Here is a 25,394-nt window from a genome sequence, read left to right as displayed (position 1 = left end):
CTAACGAGTGAATCAATATCACAAGCACGCAATGATGATCACTGAATACAGCAAATATGAAATTATCTGGTCCCACTCCAATCGGAATCCCTCGGAACGCGAGGCTTAGCGCGGGGATTCGTAACTCTAATTCAATTCCACTGCTAGAGTGAGAAGTGTGAACACCAATTTGACCACGTGTGCAGGCGGTAAAAATCCGTGCTTGTCCATTGTTTCAACGGCCCGTTAATAAAGTGTTGCATTCGTGCAATATCTGCAATTAATTGTAAATCTAGACTATTGTGTCATCGATTTCGATTCCCGCAAAGCCATTTTAACACACATAATGTCATAATGCTTTCCATAGAGATCCCCCGAGAGTCATTTCAGTCTTAACAGAGCATATTTACGATGTAATTCAACATCAGATTTTTTTTCTCTCCATCACTGACGTACACTCCAAAAAGTGTAACCATGGTCTAGAGGACCAATGTACATCAGCCAACACAGAATCACAATGCATAAAAATTCAGCAACAAATCGATTTGGCCCCCTTCAATTTTGTTTACAACCGGCGATTCTACACGGACTTGTACAGTTCTAAAAGAGATCTAATCAGAAAGATGTGCTTCTCCTGTGATCGATCTCTCTACATATTAATTGAGCTGAAATAAGGATATCAATTAGGGGGCTCTGTGCTTGCTAAGCCCAACATTCAGACCAGCTTCTACCACTCAGCATCAGCTGACGCCTTAAGGAGGACGACGTATCACTGAGAGGAAAGTCGATCAAGCCCCCCCCCCCCCCCCTCTCTCTCTCTCAAGGCTACAATGCACGTGAAGAAAACGTTTGGCGGGAGCAGACGATTTAATTACTTTAAGATATATATTCCACAAAGAGTTAGGCCTCTCTTCTCAAATAAGGTAATTCGTCCAATGGATTTCCCGTTGATCACTGGGTTTGTTGGATAGGTTTACTTTAATAATTTAATAAGTCATCTGGTTCCAAAATTAGCAGTTCATTGATAAATGGAATTCATACACGGATTGGACAAGCTCCTTTTTCTGAGATGTTTCACTGTACATTTCCTTTCAATCTAAACTCTTTAAATCATAACAAATTAATACATCCCTATCTTATTCCACTTTTGGTGTTGAGGGTGTACAAAAAGGTTAAACTGTCATAGAAATGCACATAATTCATACATACTCTGCAGTAAGTACTTAGTAGATAGAACTTTTTCGCTTGCAAATTTTGTAAAGCACAAGCAAAATCATAAAATACATGTTATAGGAAGAGTTGCCTCTCTTTAACATTGGGGTTATGTACCTTAAATTGATAAAAAAAAAAAACAAAAAAAAAACACAGATGATATTCAATTACCTTTGTACCTTCAAAAAATATCAAGACAGTTTTGAATAAGGATTTTAAATCTTGTATTCTGTATTAATTTCCATTACATTAATGCAAAGTTATGGCATACATTTTGTATTTTACTAACTCACTACCATACCATTTACCTTGGTTTGTAGAAAAGTAGAAGTTTTATCTATTAGTGTTCCTGTAAAATTCATAAATCTTCATGTATGAGTGGCAGTGCATATTACATAACAATTTAAAACATCAGGAGAGAGATAAAAGACACACAAAAATCAAGTATTGGATGACTGTCTAGAAAAAAAATAAAACTACAAAGAAAATCCACTGCCTTTCCCATTCATAATGAATTTGAACTTAGGACCTTGAGTTTATAGATTAGCTATAAACACTGTACAGTGTTACCTAATAAAACTACATTAGCACTAGTAGATTTTATTGCTGTTTCAGCATTTCTGAGCAGCCTTTTACTGGGGATGGGATTCAATAGAATTTTCCTTCATTCTGAGACAGGAAAACATCGGGTTAACATCAGTTAAGATGAATTATGATATTTCTAAGCCCTGCAGAAAGAATCAGCTGCAGAAGAATACAAATAATAAGCTTCTAACTTTGCAAAGAAAAAAAAATAAAATGGTTGCATTCTAATTGTTTGCATTTTTTTAATCGTGTTAGAGAGTGATGGCAAAACATCTGAATTCGATATTCGACATAGTGTTGAGACAGCCTACCACATACAATTGGTTAAGTAGAAATGATAAAACAAAATGTTGTGTTACAGAGAATACAAGGCATAAGTTATCAAATAAAAGCAAACAACTCCCTGAAGAAATGATAATCTAAAACTCTCCCTGGCAACAAACCACTTTCACACCGAGGCTGGCGTGCACTAAACTTTACTGAAGGTAATTGTTCTGTCTGTTGGATACAATCAAAGAGTTACTCTTTTAGTTCTACGATTGTTTTTGCTTTATGGCATATAAAATTCCATCCTTCTGCTGATGAACGTTAAATTGCTTTTATACAACTTCAATATAAATCAGCCACAATTACAACAATACAAACAAAGTAAGTTAACATACTTGAAGATTTTGTAACATAGCCAAAATCAATTTGGTGGTGGAAATACACATAATGTAAAATCTAATTGAATGGCAAGTTATTAGTAACTGAAGAAACACATGCCTATATCCTTTTAGTTTTGAATTATGTGAACAGGCACAAGAAACCTCATCTTGTCCTTGGGTCACTGAAACTTGCATATAAGTTTTTATCACACCCTGTAAGAGCACACCCTGTAGAGTCGGGTCACGTGAACTCGCATAGATGACCGCAGCCTGTAGGACACTGTTTATTTTCACCAAACCACTCCTTGATGTGTCCAAGGTGACCGCCATGGGAACAACCTTGACACCAGATGAACAATCCTTTCACAGGTAAATGACTATCAAAACAAAATACAATGTATAGGGACCTATGATCAATATTAGATGTAAAATTGATCCTCAGCAATGTTCAATAACCATTAAGTTCGGGAAAAAACATAAACTGGGCTTTAATGATTAAAAATGTGAAGGGAATATAAATGTACTTGTATTAATCTTATAGTGATTCTAAGACCAATTTGAAATCATGAGTGACTATCGAGTGACTAAATCACTATTCATTTTTTCAAATATTTTCCATTACAAACAATATGCTTCAACTTCATTAAACCCCTGTATACCATTTAAAACTTCTCTTAACTTCATTATGTTTGTAAAAGTATGAAAAAACACCAATTTCAGGCTGACTTTATCAACTTTAAGGTACGTCACTACACCGAGACTTATACTTTTTAAGACACTACGTCACAAGATGGCGATTTAAATGTTTTGTTAAGCTGTTTGTATCAATCGATTCAGATTTATATCGTAATAGCTCAGTGTTTAAAGTATCAGGCTTGTGAACCGCAGGTCATGAGTTCGAATCCGCCTGGGGCTTTTGTTCATGTTTACTGAATGAAATTTTTGAAAATATCATTTTTTATCTAAAATTGCACATTTTTTCGCCTATTTGACACATATACTTCTTATCCATCATGCTATCTATCATAATCGAGTAATTTTCTGCTGATTTGAGAAACTATTTCAAGGTGTAATGAGGCACCTTAAGTTTTTTGTTTGACTCAGGATCATAGAATAGAGAACTCACCATACAGAGCAGTTGTTGATGACTCGTTTACAGCGATCACACAACCACCCCACCCTTTGTAGAGGCCTGTTACAGCGATGACAGTTCACATGGATGCGTGTAGATTGTTGGTTCAGGGAACTGACCAATGGAAGATGGCAAAGTTTTATAATCTTATTGGATGTTGTCCATAACTGAAATCTGGCCAGCAGATCTGAAAATACATATGCATGTACATATATATGATATGCAATAATATGCATGTATTTATAAGTGCTCAAAATTTATCGGGGAAAATATTTGGCAAATAAACAATTAACAATACAATATCGATACAATTATCAACTAAATTGGATATGGTAAATTACATTTCTAGAGATCACTTGTTTCAAACATTTATTCATGAATCATTATAGGTTGATAATGCTCTGAAGGTCTTAAAATTACGTACCTAAGTAAGATAAAAACCAGTTTTCCTGCACTTCAGGTTCTATCTGAGGTCTGTGTTTTGGTCCGAGTACACTCAGAATGCACACTGCTGTCTGTACATCTCCCTAAAATACAACACCACTGGTTATCTAATCACACAAAATTGGGGGGTTTCCATTTTTTAAAGACCCTTGCTACTGTAAATTCCTAATTAAAAGCGAGGAATTTATTTCGGCATAAAATCATCAAAAGCAGATCTCAGGGATTTTAAAATCTTGTTATTATTTTTCGAAACGCATGTAAACATAAGAAATTAATTATGATAAAAATTTGGCATTTACAATTTGACACACAATTTGATGAAAAACAGTTGAACTGCGAAAATAAGTACTTGGTAAAATAAGGAATCTACAGTATTATGATCAAAACGCTCACAAAAAGTATTGTGGGGTCATTTTCATGAGTTTTTGAGGTTTTTTTAGGGTGTAATTTCAACGATTTGCTTCAAAATACAACATACATGTTTAATGAATAAAGACGTGTTTCATAATTTTGTATGGATTTTAATTTGGATAAGAGATACCTATTAAATCCACGAAAATTAAGCCCTAATCCAATTACTAATGATTCCTGTACAGAAATTCCTTACCTGCTCTGCATAGTGGTACAACATCTTGGACACAAAGTGGGGGAAGGTGAATTCTGGGAGTTCCACGGTGTTTCGGAAAAGTCCCAAAACCTCATCCTCCTCTTTACCATTACTGTAGGTCGGAAAACTGAGGAGGTTGTTCTCGCTCTCATTAGCACTAATCGTCGGCGAGTCGTGGCCATTCTGTATGGAATCTAATGGGGTGCCAAGGTCTTTAATTTCATGCCTGGGCTGGAATGCTTCTGGCTGCAGGGAAAATTCCTGCAAAAATTTTCTAGCTTTGAAACAAGCTTATAAAGGAAGAAAAGCTGTCTTTCTTTACATCAACAACAAACAATAAAATCTACATTTATTAAAAAAAATGTTAATTCTTATACATGTACTTTGTTGTACAGAAATAATAGTCTAACCTGCAGCCCATCAATGTTGTTGTACGGAATGTCTTGGTCCCCATCAGCAAACAGTATCCCCCATTCCTCCGGAATCTGACCTCGGGCAATGTTTGTCAAATCTTCCTTGTTCACAACTTCCTCTTCCTCTGACAGAACAAAACGTACAAACTTAGCTAACACCAAGACAGAAAGTTTAACATAATTTTAAGACAAAAAGGCAAAGAATTCATACAAATATGATAACTATGATAATACATGTACATACTGGTATGAACTAACATTTGCATATTGGTATGTGTTCCTTACACAACAGTATTATAGAAGTCTACATCGTACATGTACTTAGTTTGCTCCCTTAGAACTCAAGACTAACAATTACATCAAATATTCCAATCAAATCATACATATATGTATTTTGAAACTTCAATTTCAAGTTATTATTCAGCATATCAAGACTTGTTCTTATACATGTAAATAGGATTGTCTCCCTGATGACAATTTCTTGCATCAAACAGAGACCTATAGGTACAAAAATCTAATTAATAATAATCTCCTAAATACCTGAGTCGGTGTTGGATGAATTATCTGCATCACCATTACCAATCTGGTTTGTGGGAGTGGCAGCTTCTGTAAATACAATGGTGTTTTGATATTCTTTCGTACGAGTACATGAAGTTCCTTTATGTGTTATTTTCACTTGTAAATGAAACTTGAAATTTTAATAGTTTTTTAAGTATATTTAGTCAATTGATCTACATGTGATATGTATTACAATTTGTCATGGTTGAAAATAGATTTGCATTTCAGCATTTTACTGCACCTAGCTTGTATTAAATTGAAAATGAAATTGAAAGCAGCAATTTTATCAGAGACAGATATAAAATAGTAAAATTCCAGTTTATTTTTATTAAATACAATAATCTCTATAAACAAACCAACATCTCCATGTACCTGATAATATTTCTTGTTGGGTTTCTTTTCTTGTTGCATTTAAAACTGTCAAAGTGTAAAAAGAGATTTTAATTTTGCAGATTAACACATATAAAAAACTACCAGTAATATTGTTGTCTCAATCTTTTTGAACATGCAAACCTCTCTGTGTTGGCTCTGATGATGTGAACATCACTTTTAAAATCCTCCAACTTTGAGCAACCTTAAACATATACAAAAGAAATCGGAAGAACTAAATTACTGTAAAAGGGGTTATTTAATTGTGGGGGAAATTTACACTATAATTACGTGGTAAGCTTAAAATTGCAGAAAAAAAACCATGAGTATAGTAAAAAAATTAAAAAGTTTAGAGTGGTAAATCCCACATCTGCGTATTGTTGGAAAATATATAAAACGCGTACTTAACCACCAGCATAATAAACCACTTATACCAATCATAATCAACATTCAATCTAGATTTCATACTAGCATTCTTTGAGAGAAAAAAAATGTGCAAACTCTGCACATTTAATCTGGTACAGGTAATCTATGAGAGATTTTCTTCAGTGTTACCTGATCATTGTTATATCTCTCCGCAAGCTCTGCATTATGTTCACACATCTCCTGTAATGGTGCCCCACTGAGCTGATAGTTCCTGGCACAGTCCACAAAATAGTCCATTGATAAACACTATATACAAAAGAAAAAATAAACAAATTGTGCCTGTTTATTATTTCAACAATAACAAAGTCCTATGAAAACATGTTTGACCTTTGATTTCCATGACCTTGACCTTTTGATGACATTAAAATTTGACCTTCACCTTTGAATTCACCAAATATAAAGTATCTATCATGTGTGCTTCAAAATGTTTATATTTATGGGCAAGGTTGAAGTTATACATGGACAGACAAAGCGATAGAAATATTACCAGATTGACAGACTGATCAAAAACAACTCATATCAATCAAAATCACCAAAGATTATTTTATACATGTACCATATCTGATATATGAAATGTTTAAAGAACGACAACAAATAGAAAACCTACCTTATTAGTATTAGATATCACAAACATTAAGCTGTTTTTGTAGGTAAGAAACTCGTCAGTTTTAGACACATCCTTCTTTGGTGTGGTGAAGAATCGCCCTGTTTTAACTGAAATTAATTTATGCAATTTTAATGCAAAACGCCAGTGGTATATGTCCTTGTTGAGATAAGGACCTATACATCTATAATACTGTATCTTAGATATTAATACTTTCATTATTTATCATGACAATATACTTGCATATCTTATAAACTAATGCATTACACACACTTACCAGTTAAATCAGGTTTATCTAGAGTAGCATATGATATATCTCCATGGATACTCATGTCTAAGCCTGCAGGAACCAGCTCATCTGCAGGTCTTTTTGCGTCTTTAAAAACATGTTGATATAGGTAACAATCTCGACTAGAACTATACAAAACATGGGGGTCATCTTTTCTCCATATAATACCTAGATAAATAGAGAAATACAATTTAAAATTCAATTCATGGATAATTTCTGTAGGTACAAGAAGATGTGCTCGTAAAAGATTAATACATGTATACGCATTTTTTTTTCACTCCATAGGCCTATAACAGTTAAGAAATTATTGTAAAATATGTATGCCTTCAATCCCAGATACTGGATAATGGTCTTATAATAAATTTGACAAAGATATTGCACACAACCTCTAGCTTTTGAACTGAAATTTAATAGAAGTTAAATATTCATAAGATATTGATTGGACATACATGTATGCATGAAGCAATGTGAAACAAGTAATATACCAGTGAAGAATCTACTCTTCAAAAGGGACATAAATCTTACAATTGAACTGAAGTAAGTGCCTTACAGAAAGCAAGCTTTTTATCTTACAAATTCACAGTACATTATAAATTCTGTAACATTGTGTTTGACATTTGAAGATAAAACCCCAAAGATGATCAAGCAAGACTTGAACAAACAGTTTCATTCTCGGCTGTGAGATAACTTACCTGTGGCTACATCAGTGTGTTTGTCGAAGGAAGCAAAAGGTACATAGGGTCTGTTAATGTCCCACACACTGACTGAGAAATCCACCACAAAGGAACAGCTGGCAATAAAGTGCCGTCGCTGAGGACGCCACCGTATCCTAGCAACAGATGCTAGAGTATGAATCTGATGTACGACCTGATTTTTAGGAAAGTCCCAAATCTGTAAAAGAATGATTAATATTTACTGATGCTGAGAAAGAAGACCTCATGGTAATAGAAACCTTGATAGAATTCATTTAAGTATTGCTTAATACTGTTTATACCTACACATCCAATGTTCCAAACAAATTTAAAGCTATATCTGTTTTTCATCTTCGCTAGCCAAGGGTTCCTGATCTGCACACCTTCTTGTCAGAAGCGGTGCGGATCAGAAACCCTTGGCTAGCAAAGATGATCTGTTTTTATAAGATTTACAGAAATTAGTGTGACATATTAATCCCAGGTAAATTAAGGACTATGACGTTATAAAAACAAGTAAAAAAGTTTTAACTCAATGTCAGAATGGGCCGTGCGGCCTGTATAGGTAATGTATATACATGTATTATGATAACTCCAATGTATGAATGTACATTGTTCTGATATACCAGTATATACATATACAATATTATAATCTATATTAAAATATTATAATACTTCCCTGAAAATGGCATCATTACTTAGAATGAAATTACATGTGTCCACAAATTTTTTGGACAACTCTCAAACATGTATTTAAAATACATAACAGTATACACGCAAGTACATGAATGATTTGTCTATCTCAAATGTTTATTTCTTCCTTTGTAGAGTGTATAACTCTGTGATTTTCATTACAGAGATTTAGAATAAATGTTTTAGACTACTGGTATGTACTCATTATCATTCTTTACTTTAATAGTTTTATCTCGTCCACCAGTGGCAAACAGATTTCTTTCCTCTGGATGCCAGTCAACTGTGAAGACAGGTCCATTATGAGCCGCAGTTATCTGTTTCTCATAGCGATCTGGTCGCCGCATATCCCACATCTAAAAATAAAAGATAATTTTTGAAGCCACTGATAATTATTTTAAGCAAAAAAGGAAACATTCATTTACGGACAACTTACCAATTTAGGGAGTGTCCTTTTTTTTTTGCTATTGTTAAAGAATCATCTGAATCTTGGTATATCCTTAATAATTCATTGTATAAGAAGGGGCAACTGGAAAAATTAAGTTAATGTATACAGGTCTATTTTCAACTCATAATTTTTTTTGGCCCTTCTTCACTTGCTAATTGGTTTTGCTCCATCTTAAATTTTGCCCCGATAGTTGTGTTAAAAGAGAGATGGGGTAATTTCAGACATTTGTATTTTCCCAGTCTTAAATTAACCCACTGACAACATGTGCAGAAGGAGCTAAAATAAAATGGATACAAATATTTTCCTGTATGCAGTGTATGGTATCCCATCCTTTAATTTGCTTAACAATAAAAAGAACTACAATATTCTTGTGGAACAAATCTTACAGGAGCTAAGAATAAATTCTAATAAATGAATTAGCTCTAAAACTTACATGAACATTGCCACTCTCATCAGCTGCAGCAAAGAAGAAGTCATTGAAGCGTGGAGGACACCATTGCACATCTCTGATACTGTTTCCTGTTTTGAACACGGTGCTCGACTCTTTTTTACGTAGATCCTATTTCACGTAAAATCATATTTTGAAATTAAAAATTGCATCTATAAATAATTCGAGATTTCTTTCTTTGACAATTTCATTTATATGCTTCGAGACTGTTGGTTTATTTAATACTCACAAATATATGCATGGTTCCATCCTGTGAGCCACTGAGCAAAAGATGTGCATCATTTTCATGAAAACGAACTCGGTTAACAGTTCTTTTGTGCTGACCAGAAAACACAAAATCTGCAAAATAAATGTAACATATGCTTTCTAAACTAATAGCTAGTGTGAACATCAATGATTTAGTTTCAAACAACAATACAACAACATTAAAATTATTTAATCAAATGAAACTTACTATTTGGTATATTATATTATTTGCTAGATTACTTGAGAATGACCAAAATTTCCACCAAAGAAACCAGACTGCATTCCTTAACATATTTCATACTCCATTTTCATTTTTCCATTTTTATTACATAATATGATATCTAGCTGCAGTGCTGTAGCTCCAAGGCAAACGCTGACGAACCATAGAGCTACGGATCCATCCTCACAATAAACTGTATATCTATTGTGCACAAAAAGATGTGCACAGTTTTAGACTTATTAAACTAATTTAGGCATATATTCTGTAAATATTTTCAAATAAAAAATTCTTGGGATTTTAGACACTGATTCACCACCTTTACTTGCCTCAAACATTTTCCTAAATACCCTAACAGACCTCAGAAAGTGAACAATGTTAAATTTACATCAAGATTAAGAGTTGCTATTTTTTACCTGTAAACAAACCTCATTATTTTTTTTTCAACGGAGCTGGTGAGGGTGTTTAAAGGCCATTCAGAGGCAAGCAAAGTAATGACATCTAAAGTAAAATGTATCAGGAATATTTCTCTATTAAAATTATCACAGAATATATTCCTAAACTAGTTTAATAAGTTCAAACCCGCGCACAACATTTTTTTTGCACAAATAGATACCGGTATATATTGGTAGTTTTTTGTATGAGTGTACTAGCAACTGTATATATCTCATGGTCTGTCATTCCAAATACTCTGTGGAGCTACATTTCTACAGCTAAATCAATCTCTGCATCATATTAATCATATGATCTGGTAATACAATGAACTGACTATGTATATGGTTGGTTAAAAACAAAGAGACAATGTTCACTGAAAATCATTACTACATGAGTGGCAAGCGTGTGAACCTGATTTGTTTCCCATGGTGAAAATTCTAGGATATATCATAGTTTAGAACTACTGCTACTGTATATAAAAATACCTTGCTTTGAGTGAGAATGTCTATTTAAATCCCACACAACCACAGCACCGTTGGTGGCTGCGGACGCCAAATAATGATCTGAAAATACCCCAAAGAATTCATGATTATATATACAAAACTTGAGGGGAAATATACAGGTAAACACAAATCAATTTTACTTATATCGGTAGGCTTTAACAATAAAAAGTAATAATCAAAAGTAATTTCCCTTCCTCATAAAACCTTAAGATGCTGTCTTTACCTTCTATATGATTCCAAGCAACATCTGTGGAGCTGAAATTCAAATTGAGATTTTTCCCAACCCTGAGGTTTAACTTTTCTTCAAACTTGTCCTCTTCAATACTGTATATTTTGAATACTGAAATAAAATAAAAAATACTGGTAGTACCGTACTATTATACATGTATATATACTTGGATGAGTACATCTTATTTCATTTTCTCACCAAATGAGTTGAACTCTAGAATGTGCATTAATGTGAGTGTGTCAAAGGGTAAAATATACTATTATATTTAATAAGTAGGTACACCAGAGTTTTAAAGTGGTAAGATCACCTGAAAATTTTTAAACAGTTTACATACATTAAAAAAATTGATAAAATGAGGGTAATATAATCTCACGATTCACCCTGACAACTGATTTTCATTTCCAGCAAAGCTAAATTTTACTGAAATATCAAAGAAGGTGAAATATCAATTAAACCTTAAATACTAGTACAAGTGTATATACATGTAAATTTGATAAGCATAGAAAAAGCAAGATACATTTAGGCAACCTTCTACTGGTTGAGGATCAATGTCTTTTCTTCCTCCTCCAATTAAGGAGTTGCTGTGTGGCATGGAGCATACTGTTTAGTTTATTCTTGGATTGTGACATAGTAAATGTGGTCAAGCTTAAAAAATTTGTTGTTATATATGTCCCTATACACATACCACTTCTCCCTGCCACCACCACTTGGGAATTGTCCTTGCTTGTGTCCAGGGCATTTATGGGTCCATCACAGTTCACACTTAACGTTTTCAATTGGTTTGGAGAAACTGAATTATAGAAAACATGTTATGAATTTATAATTGACTCGCAACATTTCAAATTCATGTTGGTAAATATATATATAATATTCAAAAAACAATCATTTAGATGATCAGAATCATATTATTTCAATTAAACTGGGTCTTACAGAATACAGCGCTCTTATCAAATAAAAAAAGTGATAAAACTGTATTCGGACTGAGAAATTCACAACAATTAACTATTGAGTATACAGTATAGACTTGTATATGCATATTTTGTCACTTTGCTTTGATGCTTTTTACCCATGATCATACCATAAACTAAATAAGTGTTGTTTATTTTACATTACTGTAATCCAAGTACACACCAGCAAATGGCAGACTGTTATTAACTGGAAATGATTAATATTTTGACTTTGTTAACCCCTTATGTTGAAACTGCATGGTTTGTTTCAATAAATACCTGCATACAGATAATCATAACAAATATCTGGAAGAATTTATCACACCCATATAATACTTGGTTTACAGAATATCATCACATTTGTTTGGTTTTATTTTTTTTAATCAGGAAATGGCACTTATTCAACATTACAAATTGTTTAAAATTACGGCATTAGCTGTCATGAAAATAAATTTCTTCTTTCATTGTGATACCTCTGTCATGAACCACGCGAGACACATTATGCATTACGTTCATTCCTCAGGATTATGATGATATAGGCATCCTCTGTCAAACAATGTCCATTGCAATCTACAATGTCAAAATATATTTTGCTTTTTAAAATTTCTCAAGCATGCATGGGATTTATAACAATTGGTCATGGGTGACGTTATTTATATTTATTATATTTCATAAGTAATATTAACACCTACAGAAATTTCAATCTGTTACCAGAATATTGTAAATGGTCAGAAATTTACAAAAACATCCTTTCTAATCTACTTTCAGTTTCGAAAATTAGATAGTTCGATCCGAGAATGTGGTTCTTTGTACGAGTTATTGTAATCAAGTACACATATTTTGTTGACGTCACGAAAATTGTTGCATACATAATGGCGCACTTGGAAGTAAAATATCGTCAACTTCTTGAAGAATTTTTATGAAAAAACTAACCTTGGTTCATTTACCTGTTGTATTTGGGACGGAATGAACCCGTTTAGTATCTATGTTGCAACTTGTCGCTATGTCATGTCGGCACGTTATGCCGATAAAGACACCTGGGTGGATCTGTACAGATACCTCCCGTATCTTCGACAGTCGCTGGGTTGTTATGTGTGTAGAAACCTAGCTCTAAACCCTCACTCAGCATCACATAAAAACTGTCAACACTTCGTGTGTAAAGACTGCATTGGTGGAAAGATGAAACTGAAACCCCAATGCAGCTGGTGTAAACGATATGACGGATTCGTCGAAAACAAGCAGCTTCGAATTGTAATTCTTGGATTCAAAAGAATTTGCCATGTTATTCACAGTTCACCAATCATGGAAGCTTTAAGAGCGAACTCATTGGATGGAGAAAATGATAATTTAGTTAGGATTATTGAAGATGGTGTTAAGTTTGAGGACAACATCTGTATGAGCTCACCGATTCCTTTACCCCCAGTATTGACTCCTAGTCAGCCATCAAAAGAAAAGTCAACAGATTTATCCAAAGCTGAGCTGGTGCAACCTCTACCTCCAGCATCAGAAATTGTTACGGAACAAGATGATAATCTCTCACCTCCCATTCTTGAAAAATCTCAAGAGATAGACAAAGAACTAGAAATCAATGTTGATGTTGAAACACATGAACTTTCACCAACAACTTCAGAGGAACTCATTGATGTTTGTAAGTTGCCAAGTCCTAGTGAACAAGACAATAGTTCTCTTAAGAGAAAAAGAGAACCGGTTTTATCATTTGAAGCTTTTCAAAATACAAAACTTCTTGAACACAGACTTCTTGCTGTTAATTGTATAGGACCAAAGGGAGGTAACTTGAGGATCTCTTCAACACCTATGGTGGAGGTGTCAGTGAAAAAATCAAAACACTCAAACAATCCAAATGAAGTTAAAATTTGTAAATGTGGCAGAGGGGGAACAAACAGTAGACTGACATGCTTAGGCCAGAGATGTCCCTGTTATATTAAAAAATTACCCTGTATTAACTGTAAATGCCGAGGGTGCAGGAACCCAAGGAAGGCAACCTCCTCTAACTCAGAACTTTTGTCAAACAGCAGTAATTTTTCTAATTCATCTTCTTCCATTGACACACAAGTTTCTCCAAATGAAAACATTTGTGTTGTGTAATTTAATGTAAACAGTCATTTACAACTAACACTTAATAATCAATAGCTATTGTGATATATGTACATGTATTTATTACATTCGATGAGATTTTTGTTTTAAAAGCATATCAAAATAAGATGAAAAGAAAGAAATTAATTTTATAATTCTTTTAATTCAATTCTTATAAGATTTTGTGGCAAGTGTAAATTTTTAAGTTAATATATGCTTCAAAAATTTGTTTTTCCTCCCCCAATTAACTCAGATTTTTTGACTTCAGTCAGATCGGAGGGAAATGAAAATGTTGGTGCATTGTGAATGAGAAAATAAATAATCAAACCCTTGTTATCAAATTAAAAATTAATCTTCATACTACATTACTTGAAAAAAGGTCAAGCTCTAAAACAGGGCAATTTTTTCTCTTTAAGTTGCCTTAACTGGAACATCAACCATTAAATGATACGTAGAGTATTTTACTGATTTTTCTCTGTAAGATCCTCCACTGCTCTGTTGCATTTTCTATATTCAAGTTGAATATATTTGATATGATATTTGATAAAAAAAAAATAAAATTTTGTTTGCTGGAGGTTTAGTTTTGATAAATGCAAGTTTATTGTGCATATCATGCAAACTTTGTATGTGTTTGTTGGGATTATCTTTTATCCTGTATATACATTACAATTTAAATTTTAGAGTTTTTATTTACAAAAATGTGTACCAAGAATGTTTTAATGAATGTGTGTGAAGTTTTGTGCGAGTGTCACTGTTACATGTAGGTGTTGCAAAAAAATAATCTCATCCTGGCTAGCCAATGGTTCCTAATCCGAACCGCTCCTCAAGTGTTTTTAGAATGGGGCAGATCAGGAACCCTAGGCAAGCAAAGATGAAATGATCTTGAATGACTTCAAATATTGTACAAATCAAACAAGACTGAATTACAAAGATTGTTTTATGACCATTTTACTCAGTCATCACAAGATTGTGTAACTTCATCTTGCTAATTAACAATTTAGTTTAAGCTATGTTGTGCTCAAACAAAAATTTCCTTTGTGTTCAAAGTAGCTGAAATGTTCTGCAATATTAGATTCATCAGTTTGTTTCTGGCATTTGTTATTTATTATCCAATCAAATTGTGCTGCTCTATTTTGAATTTTCAATATTGTTTGTATAAGACAATTGTTTTTTCTAAAAAAGGGGTTTTTTTTTTTTACTTTTTTAAAAACTAACCAAGCATCAGGTTTAGGAACATCCTTTAAAAAGGGAAATGCCATTTTCATTCATTAATCCAATATAATAATACATGTATATTTCATCTTATGGGATATATTTTTCAGATCAAAACATTCATTTCATTTTGTTCAATTTGGATACAAAGTTTGGAGCAATTTATGAATTACATTATTTGTATCAAGAATATGTTTTCATTTAGCAATCCCACAGAACATATACTAGTATGTTTCTTCTATTCACAGGGTCATGTCCATTTCTTGGATTTTATTTAGTCCATCTGATTATTGTATGTAAACAAAGCTGGTTCTTTGGAGGCATACATGTCTGCAGATGTCATTATTAGGTAGAGATATAGAAAGTGCTTATTGTGTGGAAATTTCTATGATACATGTACTACATGTAAAGAAGGACTCCATATGATACATGTAATAAAGAACCATGAAACTCAGAAACAATGGTGGGTGAATCTTTGAGATGTGTAATTCATCTTTCATTATATCTATCAATATAAATTTTTTATAGATGATTGATTAATTCTTAGTTTTCTGATTAATTCCTTGCTCTCTGATTGGCCGATATCCAACAGTCTAAAAAAAAAATCGAATGTTTTATTCACCTGCACGTGACCAAAGAGGTCGATATAAATTTTGACTTTCTCTACATTGGACTAAAAATATATCATCCAATGAAATATCGCGTTTCTCAATTTGTTCGGCTGTGGCTTCAAACTAAAATCTTCGCTTAATAACACTCAGTTTGCCTTTATCAATTCATCGCTAAATCATAAATAAAACAATTAATGATGGGTGTTTTTTTAATCAATACAATGATTTAGCTACCTTGTAAGTACATAATTCACCAAGCGGACAGCTGGGTGAATATTGTACTCCTCATGTAGCAAAAGCATCGTATTGAACTCACAAACGGCAGTAGTTGTATTATGTTTTGTGAATTTATAATGTAAAGACATTTTGAATATCCTTATTTATGTGAGAGTTTTTCCATTTTAAGAAGTCAAAGTTATGAGATGGTCAGAATGCAGGTTTTGTTTACTTTATTAATGAAGATATATTGTAACATTGCACACACATGCTAAAAAGATAAAGGGTACCTTTTATTTGCTTAATTAGGGCCCTGCAGGGCTATGGGGGTGCCCTATAGCACTAACTGTTCGCCTGACATTTTTGTCTGGAATATAATTTCTCCTGAGACCCAGTCTAGCTCATGCTTCAAACACATAGTGCTTTGGATTAAGGGTGTGCTGTGACCTTGAACAAAGTTTTTAAGTCTAAGGTTATGATCAAAGCAGACCTATACTTAAAATCCTTGTCCAGACTCTACACTAGTATTTTCTCCTTTTAGCACTATGTGACTCAAACTTCACATCAAGAGTGTTTTTGTCTAAGGAGTGTTCAATGACATTGAACCACATTTCTAGGTCAAGTGCCAAGGTCATAGGAGATTTTATTGAAAAATCAGGTTTTGAACCAAAATCTCTCTTCTCTTGTCTAATTTTGCTCATACTTTCCCTGCATGAAATTACTGCATGTACATATATGTATGGGGTTTACTGCAACCTTGAACTAAGTAACCAAGTCCAAGGTCAAAATAGACCCTAGGGTTAAATCTTTGTCTAGACTTATTTTGTCCAATTTGCCTTGTACTATACCCATAAAGTGGTTGTTGGATAAAGAATATGCAATGATCTTAGAACTAAATTTCTAAGTCAGATGTAAAAGTCAAAAAGAGTTTTCTGAAATGCTTTTAATTGCAATGTCCTTAAGCCCTTTGAAATGTTCGTCATACATGTATATAAAGTGTATCGTTAAACTTCCCGGTAATTGATTTGATAAAGGAATAAGGAATCATTCTTTGAGTTTTATGAGGTGATAATTTCGGTCGGGGCGTGGTCAAATCCAATAAAGCCCGAAGGGCTTTATGATAGATTTGACCACGCTCCAACCGAAATTATCACCTCATAATATTCAAAGAATGATTCCTTAATACGTATATTTATATTATTTGTAATTTGTACACTTTAAATGCTATATATTACTACGCAGCGCAGCCAATGCCGTTTTCGGTTATGCTATAAGACACGCTCATTTTGTGTCATTCATGTTTTATGAAGTTATTGGGTTTTAGGGTTCAAAATTGATTCGTAATGTTATCACAGACGAAGACAGTTGAAAATGTTAATACTAGGGTATACCTATTTATATTCAAGTGTACAATTAATTAACATTTATTAATGCAATTTGAGTGGAGGTGTTAAATCCGATAAAAAATTTGACGGAAAAAAAATCCGATTAAGATCACGTAAGAAAAATCCAGTAAAAGGTCCATGATGTGTGTCTGCTACTACATGTACTAAAACTATGAGGAAAGGTTCACGAAAATTCTCCTTGCCTACGTTGTTTTAACTCATTAAGTTATTGAATAAAGCTACATTCACTACCGCATGTCTGTAAAGGAATCGTACGGATTTTTCATCCCTCGTAAAAGCTAAGTATGGTTACTTACTTTGCCTTGCAGCAGATATATTCGATGGGGCTCCCTCCTGTTGACAGGATAAAACCATAATCGTAAATGCACCAATCAAGGGCCCTCTAGGGGCATGCGTAATTCAAACTATATATTTGATTTATCTTTTTCAAAAGATATGTGTAATACATTTACGTTGTTGTTATATTTACATACTAAACCCCCTCCCCACTTAAAACGTGAGGATGACCTTTGGTCAAATATGTTTGAGATTGCACAACTAATTAAAATGTTTACATATACTTTCCAAGTATATATAGTTTACATGTATAATCAAAAGAAATAAATTATGCCACAAGACATATTGAATATGTACATCAGTCGTCCTGGTTTATGGGCCATCAGACTTAGCTAGCTTTCTTTTGATCCCAAAACTTGAAACGGTCTCATTTCGGTCTCTCAAAGCTGGCGTACGATATTATTCGAGTCTCGCCTCCGTAGTTAGGGATCATTTAGGGTACGGAAAGTTAGACAGTAAAAGATGTCCAACAATTCATGGGTCTCGGTTGTCCGCTTGAATCCCATCCTGGTTGTCTCTCTTTCCATATTCGTTGCCTTTTCAAATCGTCTTAGACACACACATTTTCAAAAGATTGGGCGTATTTACATATTGGCATTCTTTTAAGTAAAGAATGGTGAACTTAAGACTGTATTTTTACGATTTTATTTCATAAAGTAAAGAAGGGTGTTGCCCCCTGAAGAATATTTTTTGTCTGCTAAAAAGGTCCAGGATACTTCGCACAATGACCCTGTATTATTCAATGTATATGACGAAACCTAAATACGAACATCCTTTTTTCATTTTTAAAGATATTACGTAGACACGTATTATTAACTTTTGGCCTCCATAACGAACCCTCCCCTTTAATAAATATTTATGATTGGTAATTGATTTTTATTAGTAACAGTTGTATAGTGGATAATCAAGCATAGGAACGTGTGAACATCCGGGGGAAAGAAAAATACATCGCCTCCTTCCTTATTTAGTTCGAGATTGGACATCTCTAGTCTGATCATAATGAATAAGATTTTGTAATAATTATCGAAACAAACTGAAAAAAGGATTTAAAACGCACATTAAACTTGATTATTTTTTTGTTAAGGGAAAATAATATGCTATTGAATTTAGTTTTGATTGCTTTATATAATTTAATTGATTTTTTTTCTCATTTCAAATTGATCAAAGTCACTATATGATAACACTTCTGGCAGGAACTTTCAATCGTTAGATGTTCTGTTATAAAAATTTGCCAGACTGATTAAAACCACCCTTTTTTCTTATACTCGTCAGACTTGATATCTGCTATGCCTTAACCGTATTTGTATACATAAACCCCGAAAGACTTGTACGTTTTTCTGTAAAATAGTAGTCTTTCTTATGTAAATTTGGTTTTCTGTGCAAATATTAGTCAATACGCGTGTATATTTTTGTTCTTTACATTTTATACCTGGTAACCAGTTCTTGTTTGATTTTTCTGTACTTTGGCTCTTGGTACGTTATATACATCTGGTGTGTTTCTCTGTATAATGTCACATTTTTTCTGTTCTCCGATAAAAATGAATTAGGTTTTGTTACACGTGTTTTAAATGTTAATAATGTTTAGCATCAGAGATGTATCAATGCACTATGATACTGAAATGCGTCTAAGATATTTTTACAAACCGCAAATGCTACTTGCAGAAATACGTTATAAGATATAGGATGACAACACGAACAATTCGGTGCCAATAGAATGATACATCGTAGATAACATTACATACAAAATTAACCTAAAGAGACGTGGTTGCATACAAAAAAAGTAGTATCACAAACTGAGAGTATTCAACAGAAGAACCAATACAGAAACACATGTACATAATTTTATATTTGCATGTTTAATGATACCACCATGCACGAAACTACATTGAAATAGAATGACATTATAGAGACATGGTTGCATACAGAATAGTACCACAGAGATATTGATGCACAGAATGGTATAATTCGGGCATCACTTAATACACACTCGAACAGTACAATAGACACGTCACTGCATAAAGAATCGTATCACAAAGACGATTTTAAATTATGTAAAATGGCAACACCGTTGCAAAGTTAATAGTGACACGTATCCAGAGGTAACAAACTGCAGAACAACAACACCTGCAGTAATACAGTAACACCACGGTATCAAAGAAACGTTATTACATACAGAGTGGTACCACAAAGAAATGATTACATGTAGAGCATAGTACGCAAGAAACAACATTGCATTCAGTATTACAGTCAAGATCTATACAGAATGGCTCTATATAGACATCATCGAATACAAGAAACAACCACAAAATGGTTTTCGTAATCAGAATGGTTTGATCATGAACCAAAAATCAACATTGCATACAAAATTGTACTTGTACCAAATTAACATTGCATACAAAATGGTACATTGGCCAGAGATAAATACTGCAAACAAGATGGTACATGTACATGTACCATTCAGAAATCAACATTGCATATTTACAAGATGGTACATGGGCCAGATATCAAAATTGCATACAAGATGGTACGTGGGCCAGATATCAACATTGCATACAAGATGGTACATGGGCCAGATATCGACATTGCATACAAGATGGTACATGGGCAAGATACCAACATTGCATACAAGATGGTACATGGGCCAGAGATCAGCATTGCATACAAGATGGTTCATGGGCCAGAGATCAACATTGCATACAAGATGGTACATGGACCAGAGACCAACATTGCATACAAGATTGTACATGGGCCAGATATCGACATTGCATACAAGATGGTACATATACCAGAGATCAACATTGCGTACAAGATGGTACATGGGCCAGATATCGACATTGCATACAAGATGGTTCATGGGCCAGAGATCAACATTGCATACAAGATGGTACATGGGCCAGAGATCAATATTGCATACAAGATGGTACATATACCAGAGATCAACATTGCGTACAAGATGGTTCATGTACCAGAGATCAACATCGCATACAAGATGGTACATGGGCCAGAGATCAACATCGCATACAAGATGGTTCATGGGCCAGAGATCAACATCGCATACAAGATGGTTCATGGGCCAGAGATCAACATTGCATACAAGATGGTACATGGGCCAGATATCGACATTGCATACAAGATGGTACATGGGCCAGATATCGACATTGCATACAAGATGGTACATGGGCCAGGGATCAACATTACATACCAGATATAAGTATTGCTATCCTGTTGGTACAACAGAGAAATTCACTGCATACGAAAAGGAACAAAGGCATCGCATCATAAAATCATATGTTCTAGAAGTATTTTAAAGATATCACCTTGAAGACGTCGTCGTTGTGTATAAAACGGCACCACAAAGACAGTATAGTGTCACAGATTCATTTGTATCTATGACAAATGATGATATTACGGTATACATCACACAAAAAACCAGAATGATAAAACAAATAGATCGAAGTTACATATATTGGTGCCACAAAGACTTCATTACTCCCAGATACAATGTTGCGGCTCTTCAATACAGGGCGAGTCCGATTTCGTAGAACATATAATTATACAGATCTTTTCCTTTGATACGTTGCTTCATCCAATATGCACATTTAGTTGTTGTGATTGATTTTTAAAAGACTTCTAGCTTTTTCAGTTATCAAATTATTTACAAAATTTTAAACAGGGAAACGAAACAATTTCTAATGGGTTTTTGGACATATTGTCAAGTTACTATAGAAGTCAGAAAATGAAATAGATCCTTTGAATAGAAATTGAAACATTGTAACGTTAAGAACTTTCGCTTGCCTTGCAGTACAATAAAGCCAGATTGTTATCTACGAGCAGTATGTAAGAATTGCATAATTCTTGTTCGACCAGCATTTGTTCTGTTGTGAACAGTATCAAATTAAAACAGGTCTTCAACGGAAGGCAAAAGGGGCAAACCTTGGATATAGATAAAATTGACTAATGTGATCGGGTTTGGTGATTTATAAGTTCTGCCTGACAGTCAATCCATCAAAAAGCCGTGCCTAAGTTTGACGGTTTGTTCATATTTTTATTTTGTATTCAGCTGGTTTAAGACAAGGTCACGTGGTTTACTTGATGTTAACACCGAATCGTGTTGCTCAATAATAAAATTAAAAATCTTATGATCAATAAACTGTGAAACATTTTGTCTGTATTAATTACTGAAACATTCTTTTTTTATATTCTGGCAATGAACTTTCGCAGATTGTCATATCTGACAGAAGATAGAATTCCTCTCTTATGGTTGCCATTTGTTCCTATTAATTAATCCAGATTATACTTGGTGGGAAATAAAAACTTTGGCCTAAAAAATAATTTGCCAACTGATACCAGAATTTTTTAACGAAGATATTAATCACTGTGAAGCTTAAATTGCTTGAAATATGAAAAATATGCTGTACAAATGAGACAGTCTAAAAGGGTTGTTATTTAGTTTGTCTGTTTTTTGTAGATGATGGTTCTAACCAGTGACATGAACACAAGAGGGGGCGACTTTTTCAATGTACTATTACAATTTTTTGTTTTCTGATAACGTTGCTGGAACAAATTGTTTTTTGGGGTAAAAAAACCTTCCGTGGGTTTGCCAATCCCTGTAATGCATTTTTGTTACATGTCATTCACAAGGATGGGGCAAATAGGAACGGAATGTTCTTCAATTAATTGATGATACAGTTGGCAATGGAACAAATAGGGTAGGTTTTTTTTAGGTAAGTGGCCATACCAATAGTCAGAGGAGACAACTAAAAAAAGCGTGATCAGATGCGTATTATCATCGAAAAGGAATTGTCTCTTCACAATGGTTGCTTGCCTTCGAATAATAAATAGATATATTTCATCGCAATCATACACGGTACAGGTATAACCCGTATTTTTTTTTTATTTCTATGCAAATTGCAAATGTACTCGCAATATAGTATTTTTTTTTGGGGGGGGGGGGGGTGGGGGGTGGGGGTGGGAGATTGGGCTTTTTCGATAGTTTTAAACTTACAGGAGAATAAAGAGAAACTTGTTAGCATTCTCATTTGTTTGACCTACATGTGGCATTTGACACCTTTTTCTCCATTTATTTTAAAATAAAATATAAACATAAAAACATAAAAGAGGGACAAGGTCTCCCAACACAAACAAGCGCGGCCAGATGTCCAGACGACAAATACTCGGGCAATAAAGCGTCATTGCTGGTCAACGGTGAACCTTCAGATGAAGGATAAAAGACGAAAATCTCATGAACGCCATACCGAAATCTCATCAAATCAGAAAAAAACACAACATCTCATTTTCGTCGAGTTTCATCGTTAGACAGTCAATTACTGAATGAAATGAAAGATCGGCTGAACTGTCCCTGTATTTTCTAGAATGCCCAGTCACTCCAAAGGAATACTTTTAAGAAATCTCCATCAGATTATAAGATTTCATTCTACCTCATTCCCACTATCACCCACCAAAATCAGCTATAATTGTCAACCGCTATAACGCGCCTCTTCTTATCTAGTCAGGTCAATCTCTAATTGAATCCCACTGTTTCTTTGCTGAGGTCCTTAGATTGCAGTAACTTGACCCCCGGTGATGGTACTTGACTATCTCTTATTTCTACTGTGTCGAGGTACTGGGTGGCCAACCAATAAATACTATCGTACTTCTAAAAGATCGCTGTTTTCAAAGCAGTTGTAGAATTAGTATAATATACTTTTACAAAAGACCGTCTTTTATCATACGATTATCTATAGAGATTGCTGTACTAACTGAAATTGTAGAAACCTTTATTGCTAAGATGATACACATAGACTCTATCTTACTTCTATATGAAGATTTCTAGAAGATAACCTTGTATGTTTTAACTATAACAAGTTGTAAAATATGGGAAATCTTCAAATACCAGCAGGTTCAGGATATACCTTTAGTTGATGAACATTTTTTATACAGCAAATGTCGTAGATCTTAACAAATATGACACTAAATTTTGGGCATTAATTCCGTCTGCTCGGCAGTTTTAAACAACTCGTTCATCATAATTTTCAACAGATAATTAATTACTTTAAGGCTTTGTGTATGTGTCAATCTGCAGAAATTACGCACAGATGAGGCAATCTGAATGCTACTAATGCAACACTCATTCATAAAAATTCACATTATAATTTTTCTGCTTAAGACTTTCCGGATGTGTAGAAATAAAATGTCACTCATTTAAATTTTAGATTTCTGTATCGCCTCTGTTCACCTCCAACTGTACGTTGAAATGTCCTTCATGTAAGTATGGTAAATAGTCACCGTCATGAAATGGTCATGTAATTGTTGTGTGGTTTTGACGGAGAAAAATTTCGTCCAGTTTGCATGCAACCATTCCAATAATTTTTTGTAAAATATCTGCATTTACTGCCACCTGTTAAAATACTCGATGAAACAAACAAAACATATTTATCTTTCATCAAATAAACTGTTGAGGCCATTAAGCTATAGAGTATTAAAAGGGCAAAACAACTTGTCCTACTGTAAATTTTGTTTTAAAATAAAATTTTACACTATGGTCATGAACATTGAACAAAAAATTTTTTTACAAATACTTTTTGATTCAACGTCAATAATTTTTCAAATAGAAAAGTTTATGTTTGATTATGTAACTTGCACTTTATTTTCATCTTGACTCTTGATACTGTTGTATATACGTATATATACGTAATGTGTATAACTAAAATATGCTACGATTTTGGAATCTCTGTAAATTCATCAACACTATCAGTTTACAGTTTAAAATAAAAAACATGGTGTCGATTGTCCATACAAATTGAACATTTGTGATTTATCTATTCCTACACTCGTTCTTTTACTTCACAACCTGCTTTGCATTAAATGTTAAAGCAACCTTGGACTTCAAGTTTGATACCAAGATTTCTTTCTTACACCAAATAAGTCAGAGGCATCTGTTAATTTTGAATATGTTCCGATCACATTTCTTTTTCCTGCCATGCTAAAAGTTAAATGCTACATAAACTTTTAAAGAAAACCAATTTTTACCGAGGATTGTGTTGTTTTTCTAGCGCTTGAGAATTAAGAGGTGAGGTTGTCCTGTGTCTTGCATTGTGATGTCGTACAACGGAAGTTTTGGTGGCGTAAGAATCAATGCCGACTTTTGATATTTGATGAATCAGACTGTCTATATTTGTATGATTTATGAATTTGTCATTTAATTCATCACTCCTGTAAAATATCTTCAAACAATGAATTAATAAGAAAACACATAAGTAAAATTCCATTTGAAGATTTTATGTTTGAGCACAATACAGTATATATGCATTTTACAAAATGAGAGAGGAAAGAGAGAGAGAGAGAGAGAGAGAGAGAGAGAGAGAGAGAGAGAGATGATGTCATTTACATTAATCTATTCATA

General features: G+C 33.7%; 2 protein-coding genes across 3 annotated transcripts; one reads left to right on the top strand and one right to left on the bottom strand.

Annotated features, from left to right (window-relative positions):
- Positions 1 to 1,998: 1,998 nt before the first annotated feature.
- On the bottom strand, positions 1,999 to 12,905 carry LOC128180679 (GATOR complex protein WDR24-like). 2 transcript variants are annotated; one of them, XM_052848813.1, is made up of 20 exons: positions 12,810 to 12,905; positions 12,591 to 12,687; positions 11,856 to 11,960; positions 11,165 to 11,281; positions 10,924 to 11,001; positions 9,770 to 9,879; positions 9,526 to 9,651; positions 8,866 to 9,000; positions 7,958 to 8,156; positions 7,254 to 7,433; positions 6,980 to 7,086; positions 6,502 to 6,618; positions 6,091 to 6,151; positions 5,950 to 5,994; positions 5,560 to 5,625; positions 5,017 to 5,144; positions 4,607 to 4,867; positions 3,980 to 4,082; positions 3,550 to 3,742; positions 1,999 to 2,800 (listed from the first exon to the last, which is right to left on the bottom strand). In XM_052848813.1, the coding sequence occupies exons 2-20, from the start codon at positions 12,631 to 12,633 to the stop codon at positions 2,665 to 2,667; spliced, it is 2,310 nt and encodes a 769-aa protein (XP_052704773.1). In that variant the 5' UTR covers positions 12,634 to 12,687; positions 12,810 to 12,905; the 3' UTR covers positions 1,999 to 2,664. The 2 variants fall into 2 exon arrangements, with proteins under 2 accessions (XP_052704773.1, XP_052704774.1); XM_052848814.1 differs by having other exon boundaries at positions 12,829 to 12,902.
- Positions 12,906 to 12,934: 29 nt separating this feature from the next.
- Positions 12,935 to 15,297, top strand: LOC128180680 (E3 ubiquitin-protein ligase MSL2-like). Its single transcript, XM_052848815.1, has one exon. It carries the CDS (start codon positions 13,084 to 13,086, stop codon positions 14,221 to 14,223), a length of 1,140 nt encoding a protein of 379 aa, XP_052704775.1. The 5' UTR covers positions 12,935 to 13,083; the 3' UTR covers positions 14,224 to 15,297.
- Positions 15,298 to 25,394: the final 10,097 nt, after the last annotated feature.

The sequence above is a fragment of the Crassostrea angulata genome, chromosome 4 (assembly GCF_025612915.1).
Source record: "Crassostrea angulata isolate pt1a10 chromosome 4, ASM2561291v2, whole genome shotgun sequence".
Taxonomy (NCBI): Eukaryota; Metazoa; Mollusca; class Bivalvia; order Ostreida; family Ostreidae; genus Magallana; species Magallana angulata.
Note: the sequence above shows the minus strand (reverse complement) of the source record. Positions and strands in the feature narration are given on the sequence as shown.

Bases quoted from the DNA above. Each gene is read 5' to 3' on its own strand.
- LOC128180679 (XM_052848813.1), bottom strand. From the start codon at position 12,633: ATGAACGTAATGCATAATGTGTCTCGCGTGGTTCATGACAGAG. The intron at 11,282-11,855 runs GTATGTGTATAG...ATTTTATTTCAG, and splicing joins GGTGGTGGCAGGGAGAAGTG to TATTCAAAATATACAGTATT. The intron at 7,087-7,253 runs GTAAGTGTGTGT...AATTAATTTCAG, and splicing joins AGATAAACCTGATTTAACTG to TTAAAACAGGGCGATTCTTC.
- LOC128180680 (XM_052848815.1), top strand. From the start codon at position 13,084: ATGAACCCGTTTAGTATCTATGTTGCAACTTGTCGCTATGTCATGTCG.